At 48.5% G+C, this 15,033-nt stretch overlaps 1 protein-coding gene across 1 annotated transcript in view; it reads right to left on the bottom strand.

Annotated features, from left to right (window-relative positions):
* Positions 1-2,217: 2,217 nt before the first annotated feature.
* LOC141174676 (5-hydroxytryptamine receptor 3A-like) overlaps positions 2,218-15,033 on the bottom strand; it is a 99,146-nt gene continuing 86,330 nt past the window's right edge. Inside the window, exons 7-9 of the mRNA XM_073659598.1 lie at positions 2,924-3,128; positions 2,586-2,789; positions 2,218-2,501 (exon numbers count right to left, since the gene is read on the bottom strand). Coding sequence (XP_073515699.1) covers positions 2,218-2,501; positions 2,586-2,789; positions 2,924-3,128 — 693 coding nt within the window. The remainder of the gene's footprint in view (positions 2,502-2,585; positions 2,790-2,923; positions 3,129-15,033) is intronic.

Here is a 15,033-nt window from a genome sequence, read left to right as displayed (position 1 = left end):
GTGTCTGAGGGGTAAAATTTCTCCTTCTGGAGAGGGTCAAGTCAGTGTAGGGAGACTTATAGGTCATGCAATGCTCCACTGGGAATTTGAATATGCAAATATCCTCTTCGGAGAAGAAGAGGACTGTAACGCTACTGCCACCTATTAGGAGTAACAATCCTAAAAGTCAATATCGACCCTTTAGAGGGTTTTTGCCATGCTTCGGCATGTTTGCCCCTCAACAGTGCAATAAGGAACAAATGATTAAACACAAGTTGTAAATGGAGTTTTTGGTTTGCCTTCTTATCTCATAAGTCTCTGTCAGGGATCGACAGTGACCACACAATATCCCACCGCTGCCGTCACTTTGTCCGGGTTTCATCAGGGATTCATGCACACACGACCCCGATTACTCACTACGTAGGTATCGGCAAGCGCGCAGTGAGCATATGGTGTATACACCTCCGAATCCCAACCCATGGAATATGTGTATATGTCCCCGTACGATCACCACTAGCTTCACGATAGCCCAATTATTATTCGCTGCCACCACCGACCCAGTTTGAAATAGAATACAGGCCTGGTCGTACTGAAAAATAGGAATAATCCTGCCTGAAAATTAATTGTGAAGGGAACTGATGCAGTGGCAACTTCATGCCAGGATGGTCCTCAGCCCAGTTCACATACACCTATGCTTGGTAGAATTAATGGTATAATAAAAAGTAAAATAAGCAATACATACATTGTGTGAACAATTATTAGGCAAGTGAGCTTTTGGCCATATCATCATTTTATGCAGATGTTCCAACTCCAAGCTGTATAAACTTGAATACTTATTGGATGAAGCAGATCAGGTGATGTGTACTTTTGTAATGAGAGGGTGCCGTCTAAAGATACAACACCATTTATGAGGATGTGCAGAATTATTAGGTAGCTTGTTTTCCTCAGGCAAAATTGGCCAAAAAAAGAGATTTACCTGACTCTGAATAGTAAAAAATTGTTACAAGTGTTACAGAGGGAAGCAGCACTCATGAAAGTGCTAAAATATTGGGGTGCGATCACAGAACCATCAAAAGTTTTGTTACAAATAGTCAACAGGGTCACAAAAAAGTGTTGAGAAATTTAGACAGGAAGATACAACTGTTGTTGGTTTAGGAGGCATGGGGAACCTGTCAGGTTCCCTTTAACATGATTCCTCCCAATATAATGTAGCTTACATATTGTATGTGACTTTCTGACATAGATCAGTTTCACATGAATGCGTTTCAGGTGTATTTTTGCACCATTTTAAGGCTAGGCATTCCTGACCATCCATATGTTTAGTGAACTGAACTGACAGCATCAGAGATCCCATGATGTTCTCGGTCTGGGTTATTATTATTATTAATTTATATAGCGCCATTGATTCCATGGCGCTGTACATAAGAAGGGGTTACATACCAAGTAAAAATATCACTTACAGTAAACAAACAAACAATGATAGACTGATAAGGAGGGAAGAGGACCCTGCCCTTGCGGGCTTACATTCTACAGGAATGGGGAAGGAGACAGTAGGTTGGGGGATTGCAGTAGCTCTGATGTTGTTGGGGGTGGCAGCAAGCAAGGTCATGGCGGGCTGTAAGCTTGTTTAAAGAGATGGGTTTTCAGGTTCCGTCTGAAGGATCCGAATGTGGTGGATAATCGGACGTGTTGAGGCACAGAATTCCATAGGACGGAGGATATTCGGGAGAAATATTGGAGGCTATTGTGTGAGGAACGAATAAGTGTGGAGGAGAGAAGGAGGTCTTGGGAGGACCGGAGGTTACGTGAGGGAATATATCGGGAGATTAGTTCAGAGATGTATGGAGGAGAGAGGTTATGGATGGCTTTGTAGGTCAGTATTAATAGTTTGAACTGGAGGAATGGGAGGGGGGGTCGCAGAGGAGTAGCAAGGCGAGAGATGAACCAGTCGCGCAGCAGAGTTAAGGATGGACTGGAGGGGTGCGAGAGTGTTTGCAGGTAGGCCACAGAGGAGGATGTTGCAGTAGTCGAGGTGGGAGATGATGAGGGCATGCACAAGAAGTTTAGTAGATTGAGGGTTGAGGAAAGGACGGATTCTGGAAATATTTTTGAGCTGGAGGCGACAGGAGGTGGTGAGAGCTTGGATGTGGGGTTTGAAGGACAGGGCAGAGTCCAGGGTTACTCCAAGGCAGCGGATTGTCGGTACAGCGGGTTATTGAATCTGTATATACAGTACATTCACCATAAGGTCCACACGCAGATCATTATTGTGAAGATCAATGACACAGTCATGAGATACAAAACAAGGACCAGTCGATCCACGATCTGTGCTACTATCAACCAGTCTGATTGCGCTTCTTTTTCTTCCTTAGCAAAATTCAAGTCATCACGAATTTTCAAAATTTGTGACAAAAGTTTTTTCAAAAGTTTAACTTCTTGGCTATTTGTTTCTTTTTCAAAATGCTTCTTTTTCTTTCTGTCTTTTTCTTCGTTTGTCACAACTTTTTTCGCACTGTCAGGTTCTGTAAAATGACAAAAAGCTAAATGAGCCAATGATTTTTTGTCTAGGTAAATTACATTTTCCTTTTTTTTTTTCTTACACTCACCATTATCTACAGTGACTAATGTGACAAGTTCAGCTGTTATAGCTTTCTTGAAGCATAATATTCGTGCCAAATATCTAAAGACAACTTTCTTTATCCAAAGTGGGAGAATTGCATTGGTATTGGACTGCTCCAGCATGTATAAGGTAGCAATAGTTCCGAGGATACTGAGGACCATCATTGCCATACAAATACAACAGAAAATACCTAAAATGGATCAGGATTACAAAAAAAACAGAAGAATGTTCAATTTACAAAAAAAAATTAAATCCTTTAAATCTGTGATAATTATTACTATTTTTGAAACATTTCAAACTACAATGGTCCTTGAGGGAACATACCTAACATAGGAGTGTTATCCGAATTGGGCAACATGTCATTCAGAATCAAAAGAAGTACAGAAAACCCTAAAACAATGGTAATTTTAAAACCCAGCCTTTCGGAGTAACTCTGAATGAACATACTGGCAACGTCTAGGAAAACCAGGAAGCATGCTGGGATGATGAGGTTGAGTATATAAATCATAGGAGTTCTTCTAATATAAATCTAGAGAAAGAAAACAGCTATTAGCACTTATGAAATATCCTACAAGTTAACCATCCTTTATATTATTCACATAACATTGATCGAAAATTGAAAAAAATAATAAAATTATCATTAGCCACATCTATTCCTAGAGCTAAATGAAGGCATTCATACTATCCTTATTGAAAAAATGCCCAAGTATGGGATTGACAAGACTACGGTTAGGTGGATTCATAATTGGCTCAGCGATCGTATTCAGAGTGGTAATAAATGGTTGCACATCCAATTAAAAGAGTGTTATAAGTGGGATACCACAAAGCTCTGTCTTGGCCCCAGTGTTGTTCAACATTTTTATAAATGATCTAGATAAGGAAACTGAAGGTAAACTAAACAAATTTGCAAACCATGCAAAGCTAGGTGGGATAGCTAACACTTGAGAACACAGAGAAAGGATTCAGAAGGATTTATATAAGCTTGACCAATGGGCAGTGACTAATAGAATGGTATTTAACAGGGAAAAATGCAAGATTCTAAATCTGGGCAAGAAACATGAAACATATCTACAGAATGGGAGGAATAGAACTAAGCAACAGAACGTGTGAAAAAGACTTGGGTATACTAATAGATCACAGACTGCACATGAGTCAGCAGTGTGATGCAGCAGCTAAAAAAGGCAAACACAGATCAAGGATGTATTAAGAGAAGCATAGCATCTAGATCACGTGAAGTAATTATCCCCTTCTTCTGCTCCTTGGCCAGACGTCACCTGGAATGCTTTGTCCAGTTCTCGGCACAACATTTTAAAAAAGACATTGAAAAACTGGAACAAGTTCAGAGAAGAGCTACCAGGATGGTGAGCGGACTGCAAAGTATGTCCTTCGAGGAACGATTAAAGTATCTGGGAACGTTTAGCTTGCAAAAAAAAAGTTTAAGAGGAGGCTTAATAGCTGTCTACAAATATCTAAAGGGATATCACAGTGTAGAGGGATCAGCCTTATTCTCATTTGCACATGGAAACATGAGAAGCAATGAGATGAAACTGGAAGAGAGAAGATACAGATTAGATATTAGAAACAACTTTTTGACAGTGATTAATGAGTGGAACAGGCGGCCACGAGAGGTGGTGAGTAGTGTTGAGCGAGTATGTTCTGTCCGAGTATGCTCGGGCCGAGCTCCGAGTATTTATAGCTGCTCGGTGCTATGGTTAAATCGCTCCCGTGTGCTTGATTTGCAACTGTTTGACAGTTTTATTACATGTGAGGAATGTGTAATAAATAGACATTCCTCCCATGTAATAAAGCTGTCAAACAGTTGCAAATCATGCACACGGGATCGATTCAACCATATCACAGAGCAGCTATTAATACTCGGTGCTCGGCCCGAGCATACTCGGCGAAAGGGTTAATAGAACATACTCGCTCAACACTATTGGTGAGTTCTCCTTCAATGGACGTCTTCAAACAGAGGCTGGACAGACATCTGTCTGAGATGGTTTAGTTAATCCTGCATTGAGCAGAGGGTTGGACATGATGACCCTGGAGGTCCCCTCCAACTCTAACATTCTATGATTCCAGCATAAATTAGATTAATTGCTTACGGACCACCCAATGACTTAAAGCTTCAGGCCGGTCTGCATATTACTCTGAAGTGACATTTTGAAACAGCATTGCAGAGTCAGAAGCTCCACAGAGATCATTCCAATACAGGATTGGGAAACACTCTGTCAGAAACACCCAGACTCTCTATAAAGAAGGCAGGAATGGTTTATAATCATCTCTACCTTCCTGAGCACTGTATAGACAGCACTGAATGAGCAATGTTTGTACAGTTTAGGAAGTGCTGATAGTATTTCCTCCCCCTGTCCTAACAATCATGTGATCGTCGGGTGCCAGGAGGGAGCAGTTGCTGCTTGACCTTAGCAGACCCCGATCAGCTCTCCAGTGCAAGCAGGAGGCTGAATTTCCACTGTAATAGGGCCTGGCATAATAGCAATAATAAAAATGTATTTACATTTTGAAATTCCTCCTAAAGGTCTTTTATGACCTAATGGGGGCCACAATGTGTGAAATAAAAAAGTAAATAAAAGATTGGGGAAAAAAAATAAAACAAAGAGAATAAACCCAAAAACCTACAGAAAAAAAAAAAGTATAGCGCCTCAGAGTAAAATGAAATAACTTTTATTAAATTAAAAAGAAGACATAAAAAACAAATAGAAAAGTGGAGAGTGTACACAGAGATACTATGTCACTCAGGCAACCCAGTGTATAATAGGGACTAATGTCATGTAAATTCCAAGATCCAATAAATGTGTACCGTAGTTAAAATGATACAAAAAAAAAAAAAAAATCAAATAGCTGCTGATATGAAGCGTTAGATTAATCCAATGGCTGATGGCAGCAGTAATAATTAAAAAAAAAAAAGTCTAGAGATTAAGGCCGAGTGGCCATACAAAAGTTTGCATTTCACATTTAACAATAGTTCAAATAGTGTCAAACATTTAGGCTGCGTGCCCACTATGCGTTTTTTAAGAGTTTCCACAGCGGCAATTCCGCTGCAGAAACGCTTAAAAAACGCTTGGTAGAAGGCCTGCCATGTTCCCCAATGATAATCCGCATGTGCTGTGCACATGCTGCGAAAATTTCCGCTGCGGTTTATCATTGCGAAAAAATCCGCAGCACTACCAATTATTTTGCGGAATCGCGGCGTTTTCGCCGCCATTGATTTGCATTAGAACGCATGACATCCGCATCACTACATGTGTGTGGCACCCCAGGGGTCTGGTTTCCACAGTAACAGCAATGTTATGTCTGAGAGCAGGTGGGAGGTCTCTTGGTCAGGGATCCTGTGCATGCCACACCTCCTGCCCAGTCCTGGGAGGGGAAGAACTTCCCCTATATAAACCTAGGGCTGAGGCAGGGTGAGTGAGTAGAGAAGAAGTAGAGACAGAGAAGAGAAGCAGCATAGGAAGAAACAACAGGAGCTCTGTGGGAGCAGTACTACAAGGAGTGAGGGGCTGGCAGCTGCAGAGCTCGCCTTGACTGAGAAGCTATCACCGGACCCGGAGTCCGAGGCTGTGGGGACTAACTCCTATCCAGCAGCAGAAACCGACCGGCAGGGGATTTCAGGTCCTCTGGCCAAGAAACCCGAAGGCACGGTCACACGCGTGGGACCAGCACCGCCGTTGTGGAGCGGAAGCTACTAGAAGGCCCCGAGTCACCGGCCATACGGGTGAGCACCACACGGTACACTCAGGGACGTGGGCTACTTATACCCGCCTCTAGCAAGGTAGCCAGAAGAGTACAGTTAGTTTGGGAGGCCTACAACTCCGCCTGGCCAGGGGAGATCCCATCTGCTCAAGGACTGACCAGGCCCCAATCGCTAGCCAGTACTCCGGGAGGGTCTATCTTTGTCACCAGTAAAGACCCTGAACTACACCGTACCGTCTCCGAGTGGTTCCTGCTACCCCCATCATCCACGTCGGCTGCCCTGAGGCCATACCCCTCCCGTTGGGGGTGATACTATCACGCTGCACAATCCTACCACCGGCCTCAGCGGTCTGCCCTGCAGCGGCAGCTCCTTCGCTGCATTCAACGGGTGGCGTAGTCGTACAACATCTACCACTAATACAGCGCCACTTAGTCTGACTCCCTGGGCACGGACCGGGTCACCGCCACGAGACTACAACCCTCAACAGATCCGGCTCCGGGTAAGCTCCCGCGTGCGCAACGCTGCGCGACACAGGCCCAGGGGTGCGTCAACTTTTGGCGTAGTCGGCAGGATTTCGTGCCCGCAACCACCGGGTACTGCGTGCCTGAAAAAGACTGTTCAACTTACCTGTGGTGAAGATTCCCGCCATCCGGCGCCATCTTCCGCTTCCTTCCCGCCATCGGTGGAGTTTTCCCGCCATTCGGCGCCATCTTCGGCCTTCTTCCCGCCAGCCGTGGAGTTTTCCCGCCATTGGACGCCATCTTGAGGATGCCGCGCGGGAAGAAAAGGGGCGTGGACTCCGAAAGCGCGCGAGAAACTGAAGCCCCGCCTCACGTCCGGACGTTGCGTAAGGTCCTGGAAGGAGCCCAGCAGACGCCGACGTCACAGGAGCGCGACAGAAGGTCCTCAACCCTGACGATCCACTGCGGAGCCGCGGCCTACGGAAGAGGATCATCGCAAAGTAGGCCACGGTCCACTAGGGGGGAGAAGGATGTCGGATACGGAGGAGAGCTTCACCGCTTCAACCCCCGCCAGCGCCACCGCCGTTGCGGTCATGCCTTTCACCATGCCCTATATCCCGGGGGCAGCCTGGCTACCCCAGTACTCAGGGGAGTCACATACCCTGCATGACTTTAGAGAAAAGCTCGATAGCCTCTTCCAGGTGTATCCCCTCACAGAGGAGCAAAAAGTGAGCATCCTGGTGGCCCAATTAACCGGGGCAGCCCAAAGGGAGGTAAAGTCCTGGCCACCTGGGAGGAGGACTGTCGCAGAGATACTAACCCGGCTGAGGGACACCTTTGATACCCGCACCTCAGCCGAGATCAAGCTTAGATTCTACCGGTGCAAATAGCGGGCACATGAGAGTATAAGGGACTATGCCCTGAACCTACAAGAGGCCCTGAGAGCCATTAAGCAGACCGACCCTGACGGCGTGGGAGACGAGGACAGGCTGTTGACTGAACAATTTATAGAGGGTTTATATTGCAATGCCCACCGAACCCAGTTGCGGGCAATGGCCTTACAGGACCCTCATCTGGGATTTGCACAGTTCAAGGACAGAGCCATCCGGGTGCTCCGAGAACCAGCACCAGGTGGCGTTGTGACCCACAGACGCCCCACTACCACTTACCACCAGGAGGCGGCGCCCTTGTCGGCAGGGCCTGTGGGAGCTGATGCGCAGGCTTTGAACAATGACCCGGCTCCAGACCTGCACCATCAGGTCCAAGAGCTAGCTAAAAGCGTTGCTGCGCTAACCCGAACTGTGCAGTCTTTACAGGTTTCCACTCCAGGGAAGATCCAGCTGGCATCCGGACCGGAGGACATCCCGTGGCGTCGACCAAGGAGGACCCCACCGGCCAGAGGAAGACCCAGCGACCGATACAACGAGGACAGACAACCCATCTGCCGCCGCTGCAATCAACCCGGACATATGGCAAGGTACTGTCCTTTAAACTGGCACAACCTGGGGTAGAGGGCCAACCCCCAGGAAAAAGATCATCAGGCCTATCGAACTGGCGCGACAGATATGTGGGAGGACGTCCAGTCTTGCCTGTGGTACTGGATGGCATCCCTATGAGTGCCCTATTGGACACCGGGTCACAGGTCACCACTATCCCGTACGTGCTCTTCAAGCAGTACTGGAATGACTCGGATATCACCCGCTACCCTGACGACGACTTGAGTATCATCGCTAGCAATGGTCAGCCCGTGCCACAGATTGGATTTAAAGAGGTGACCATTAAAATCGGTAGAGTCGAACTGGCAGCACAGGGACTGATCATTGTAGACATTGACAAACACGAGAGTCACCCAAAGATAACTCTAGGAACTAATGTAATTGAAAATTGTCTTGCAGAGGTGATTTTCCTTTTACAACAGGTTGCCAAGAACGCCAGCTCCGGCCAGCAGCGAGTGCTCCAGAAAGAGATCCGGGCACTGATGCGACGGCAACAGCTAGAACTCTCCGGTGGTGAGATTGGTAGCGTGCGAATGTGTGACCCTTTCCCTATTGCCATGCCCCCGAAAAGTGAAATGATGATTTGGTGCCGGGCAGCTATTGGTCTGAGAGGTAGAGATTACCAGGCAATGGTAGAACCAGTTTACTCAGACAGTAGGCCCACCATTTTGACAGCACGGGGGGTGGTCAATGTACGCCATGGGAGGGTGCCCGTTCGCATAATAAATATCGGGAAGAGGGAAGTGTACCTGCCCCGGTATGCCACGCTAGCCAAATTGTATACCATCAATCAAGATTCCATACAGTCTGTAGAACCCTTGCCTCCATCTTCCCCGGAGGAAGGTAACGGCTCTCAGAAAACAATGGAGGACTGGTGTCAGCAACTACATTTGGGTACTGACTCCACTCCCTCACACCAGAAACAGGGAGTCTATCGGGTGGTTCAAGAGTACGAGAGAGTGTTTAGTAAACACCCGTTAGACTTCGGGCGAGTCAAGGGGGTAGAACACCACATCCCCACGGGAGACCATCCTCCCATAAAAGAGAGGTATCGACCCGTACCCCCTGCACACTACCAACACGCCAAGGGGATGCTTAGAGACATGAAGGAGGCTGGGGTGATCAGGGATAGCTGTAGCCCCTGGGCAGCTCCACTAGTCTTAGTCAAAAAGAAAGACAACACCATGAGGATGTGTGTAGATTACCGGAAAATCAACCGTATCACACACAAGGATGCGTACCCCTTACCAAGGATAGAGGAGTCTTTGGCTGCTTTAAGATCTGCTAACTTCTTCTCTACCTTGGATCTCACTAGTGGGTACTGGCAGGTTCCTGTAGCAGAGGCGGACCGGGAGAAGACCGCATTCACCACCCCGATGGGACTTAGCGAGTTTACCTGCATGCCGTTCGGACTCTGCAACGCACCAGGAACCTTCCAACGATTAATGGAGTGCTGTCTGGGCCACAGAAACTTCGAGACGGTCCTGCTGTACCTGGACGATGTCATCGTATATTCCAAGACGTATGAGGACCACCTGAAACACCTGGCGGAAGTGTTCGAAGCTCTGGCAAGCTACGGCCTAAAGGTGAAACCCTCCAAGTGTCACCTCCTGAAACCAAAGGTGCAGTACCTGGGACACGTGGTGAGCGCTGATGGAGTGTCTCCCGACCCTGATAAGATCACCGCAATTAAGGAATGGCCAAGTCCCTCCAGTGTAAAGGAAGTGCGGCAGTTCCTCGGGTTGGTAGGCTATTACCGCAGATTCATCCCCGGTTTCACCAAAAAGGCAGCTCCTATGCAGGACCTCCTGATAGGCCAGTCCCGGAAGGCCAAGAACCAGAAGCCGCCCTTCAAATGGGAGAAGTTAGAAGAAGAGTCCTTCCGCCAGCTGAAGATGGCCCTCACGGGGGATGAAATCCTGGCGTACCCTGATTACAGCCAGCCCTTTATCCTCTACACCGACGCAAGTAACATCGGGCTAGGAGCCGTACTGTACCAGATCCAGCAGGGGAAAGAACGAGTAATCGCTTACGCTTGCCGAAAACTGCGACCCACCGAAAGAAACCCTGAGAATTACAGCTCATTTAAGCTAGAGTTCCTGGCAGTGGTGTGGGCAGTCACCGAACGCTTTAAGCACTACCTCGCTTCTTCCCGGTTCACCGTGTACACGGATAACAACCCGTTGACACACCTGGACACGGCAAGACTCGGTGCCCTAGAGCAGAGATGGATGGCCCGTCTGTCCAACTACGAGTTCACAATCATATACCGGGCAGGACGCTCCAATACCAACGCGGACGCCCTGTCCAGGATGCCAAACCTACCGGACGTAGGAGAGGATCCAGAGGGACTGGAAGAAGTCGAACTCCCCGCGTTCCACCGTCATGGGACTATCCAGTATTCCCATCGGGTAAGGAGTAAGCAAGCCGCTACGTTTAACCCCTTGCCTCACTACAACTGGGAGGAAACGCAAGACAGTGACCCTGCCGTCCGGCTGGTAAAAGAGATGCTGACTCGGCCAGAGGCTCGCCTTGACCCAGACGCTCCGGAGGAAGCCAAGCAACTGTGGGCTGAGAAGAGTCGACTGTTCCTTTACAAGGGGAAGTTGTGCCGCAGAATGGTTAACTCCCGGACGCATGAACTAATCTGGCAAGTAGTGGTGCCACGGAGAGACGCAGCCATGGTGATGGAGGCATACCACGACGGGGCTGGACACTTCGGATGGAAGAAGCTGGAGTTCCTGCTGCGTGGGCGGTTCCACTGGGTAGGCATGAGGGGAACCATCGAGAGGTGGTGCAGAGACTGTGGCCCGTGCAACCTAAGAAGGAAGGACCGTGCCAGCCAGAAGACTCCCCTGCAGTCCATCGTCACCCGGCAGCCGTTGGAACTGGTAGCCTTGGATCATGTAAAACTGACCCCAAGCAGAAGTGGCTACGTCTACGCGTTAACCATTGTGGATCATTACTCCCGGTTCTTGGTTGTCGTCCCCGTTAAGGACTTAACGGCTCAAACAGCAGCTAGAGCCTTCCAGCAGCACTTCTGCCGTCCACACGGGTACCCGGACCAACTGCTGACGGACCAGGGACCTGCCTTTGAAGCGGAGGTCTTCCAGGAATTCTGCAATCTGTATGGCTGCCGGAAGATAAGGACGACACCCTATCATCCGCAAACTAATGGACTTTGTGAGAAAATGAACCAGGTGGTAATGGATCTCCTGAAAACGTTGCCCCTGGAAGAACGCAGTCTGTGGCCTGAGAAGCTGCCCGATCTAGTGGACCTATACAACCACATCCCGGTAGGTTCCACCAACTGTACCCCGGCTTACCTAATGAGGGCGAGACCTGGTAAGTTACCTGTTGACCTGGAAATGGGAGTCCTGACACCCGAGGACACTTCACCAGAAGCAGACTGGGACACAGAGAGGCAGCAGCAGTACCGGAAAGTACAGGAGAGCGTGGAGCGAAGTCTCTGTCAGGCTAGGGAAAGACAAGAGAAAACTTACAACCAGTATGCTCCCGCTGTTCCCCTGGTACCCGGAGAGCAGGTCTTGAAGAGGAAAAGACGGCTCCACAAGTTGGACGACCAGTGGGAGAAGGACCCGTACACCGTACTGCCCTCAAGCCACGAGAACCCGAAAGTCTGTACCATCAGTAAAGACGGAGGGGAGACCATAGCCATTGTATCCCGGGATCACCTGAAGAAGTGTCCTGAACAGCTACGGAACCCTGAAGAGGAACAGGAAGACCATCGACCCGTAGGGGAAAGGGAAGATATGGTTAGTACTGTGCTCGGAGACTTCCCTCGGTCCTGGACTCAAGTCAATGGTGCAGTTGTGGTACCCGTCCTCACGTTCCTCCAACCAGCATCCCAAGTGCCTACGGAGCAACAGGTAGAGCTGGAAGAGCAGCCGGTCCAGGAGGCAGAAGACTCCACACAAGCAGAACAGGAGGATCAACCCTCTGCTTATAGTGAGCCTGCCGTACCCCTAGTGAGTCAAAGAGCCGGTAGACAGCTGCCCAGTTTACCCTTGACAGTTCCTACACCCTGTAGTTCGGGGCTAGACAGTCAGCTCCGTAGGTCTACTAGGGCCACTAGAGGCCAGTTACCCGCACGTTGGAGGATTTGAAGTGTATAAATTGTTTTATTTGTGGTTACCTGTTTTTCTTGTTGCTTGTGTATAATTATGTGTTTCTAGTTATTTATAGGAGTCCTTGGTGGATTTACCGGGAATCCTTGTACATGGTTGGAGCGTAACTTAGGAATGGACTAAAGACTGTTAAGGACTCGGGGCAGGACAGACCCCTACCTGGTTACGTCTCCCTGTTTTTGGTGAAATGGACACCTTTGTTTTCTTCAAAACTGCACCCGGTTGCGGACACGCCGTAACCATCTTTATGTGTTTTTCTTATTGTATTATTATTGTTTATACCTTGTTATGTTTTTCTAAAAATATGTTTAGTCCCGGAGTACTAAATTTCACTAGGGGGGAATGTGGCACCCCAGGGGTCTGGTTTCCACAGTAACAGCAATGTTATGTCTGAGAGCAGGTGGGAGGTCTCTTGGTCAGGGATCCTGTGCATGCCACACCTCCTGCCCAGTCCTGGGAGGGGAAGAACTTCCCCTATATAAACCTAGGGCTGAGGCAGGGTGAGTGAGTAGAGAAGAAGTAGAGACAGAGAAGAGAAGCAGCATAGGAAGAAACAACAGGAGCTCTGTGGGAGCAGTACTACAAGGAGTCAGGGGCTGGCAGCTGCAGAGCTCGCCCTGACTGAGAAGCTATCACCGGACCCGGAGTCCGAGGCTGTGGGGACTAACTCCTATCCAGCAGCAGAAACCGACCGGCAGGGGATTTCAGGTCCTCTGGCCAAGAAACCCGAAGGCACGGTCACACGCGTGGGACCAGCACCGCCGTCGTGGAGCGGAAGCTACTAGAAGGCCCCGAGTCACCGGCCATACGGGTGAGCACCACACGGTACACTCAGGGACGTGGGCTACTTATACCCGCCTCTAGCAAGGTAGCCAGAAGAGTACAGTTAGTTTGGGAGGCCTACAACTCCGCCTGGCCAGGGGAGATCCCATCTGCTCAAGGACTGACCAGGCCCCAATAGCTAGCCAGTACTCCGGGAGGGTCTATCTTTGTCACCAGTAAAGACCCTGAACTACACCGTACCATCTCCGAGTGGTTCCTGCTACCCCCATCATCCACGTCGGCTGCCCTGAGGCCATACCCCTCCCGTTGGGGGTGATACTATCACGCTGCACAATCCTACCACCGGCCTCAGCGGTCTGCCCTGCAGCGGCAGCTCCTTCGCTGCATTCAACGGGTGGCGTAGTCGTACAACATCTACCACTAATACAGCGCCACTTAGTCTGACTCCCTGGGCACGGACCGGGTCACCGCCACGAGACTACAACCCTCAACAGATCCGGCTCCGGGTAAGCTCCCGCGTGCGCAAAGCTGCGCGACACAGGCCCAGGGGTGCGTCATGTGCACATGCGGATATCATGCGATTCAATGTGTGGATGGTACCCGGGTTTGGAGAAGAGGAGACTCTCCTCCAGACCCAGGTACCATGGTACCTGTAAAAAAAATAGAATAAAATAAAAAATATACATTATACTTACCTTCTGATGGCCCCCGGTGTCCTTTTCCAATCCGTTCTGGCTTGCCGGCAGCTTGTGATGGTCTAAAAGGACCTGCCATGACGTAATTTAGTCATGTGACGGGTCACGCGACCGCCAACATCAGCAGGCCATCAGAAGGTAAGTATAATATTTATTTTTTACCATTCTCTCGGGTCACACTATATAAATCCATGCCTGTTGCATGGATTTATATAGTGTGACCAAGTTGTCAAACACTTTCCAAGTGATGCTAAAATCGCTTGGAAAGCGCTGTCACCCCGCATGTGGAAATGCATGTGAAGAACGCTTCACATCCGCATGTCCCTGGCAGGAAAATGCATGTACAATCCGCATGTACAATCCGCAAGTACAATCCGCATGTGTTTTTTCTGCCAGGGAGATGCAGAAACGCTCAGGAAAAATCCGGAGCATTTCTGCATCGTGTGCCATAGCCTTAAAGTGATTAGTGCAGCCAGATAGATTATAAAAGAAGTGTTAAACAGACAGATTAAATACAAGCAGTGCATAGAACACACAAATAACCTGCCAATGGAGTAAGTCAGAGCTGGGTAAGTAACATGAGTGGCAATAGAGAGAACCCAGTGCTCGTCTTGCGTATAGCTTCTTCAAGGTAAGGGGGAGTGGAGTCAATTGCATAATTGCAATAATAAAAATGTACAGTACAGACCAAAAGTTTGGACACACCTTCTCATTTAAAGATTTTTCTGTATTTTCATGACTATGAAAATTGTACATTCACACTGAAGGCCTCAAAACTATGAATTAACACATATGGAATTATATACTTAACCAAAAAAGTGTGAAACAACTGAAAATATGTCTTATATTCTAGGTTCTTCAAAGTAGCCACCTTTTGCTTTGATGACTGCTTTGCACACTTGTGGCATTCTCTTGGTGAGCTTCAAGAGGTAGTCACCAGAAATGGTCTTTCAACAATCTTGAAGGAGTTCCCAGAGATGCTTAGCACTTGTTGGCCCTTTTGCCTTCACTCTGCGGTCCAGCTCACCCCAAACCATCTTGATTGGGTTCAGTTCTGGTGACTGAGGAGGCCAGGTCATCTGGCGTAGCACCCCATCACTCTCCTTCTTGGTCACATAGCCCTTACACAGCCTGGA

Source organism: Phyllobates terribilis, unplaced genomic scaffold (assembly GCF_046119375.1).
Source record: "Phyllobates terribilis strain yellow unplaced genomic scaffold, ASM4611937v1 Scaffold_13__5_contigs__length_258822181, whole genome shotgun sequence".
Taxonomy (NCBI): Eukaryota; Metazoa; Chordata; class Amphibia; order Anura; family Dendrobatidae; genus Phyllobates; species Phyllobates terribilis.
Note: the sequence above shows the minus strand (reverse complement) of the source record. Positions and strands in the feature narration are given on the sequence as shown.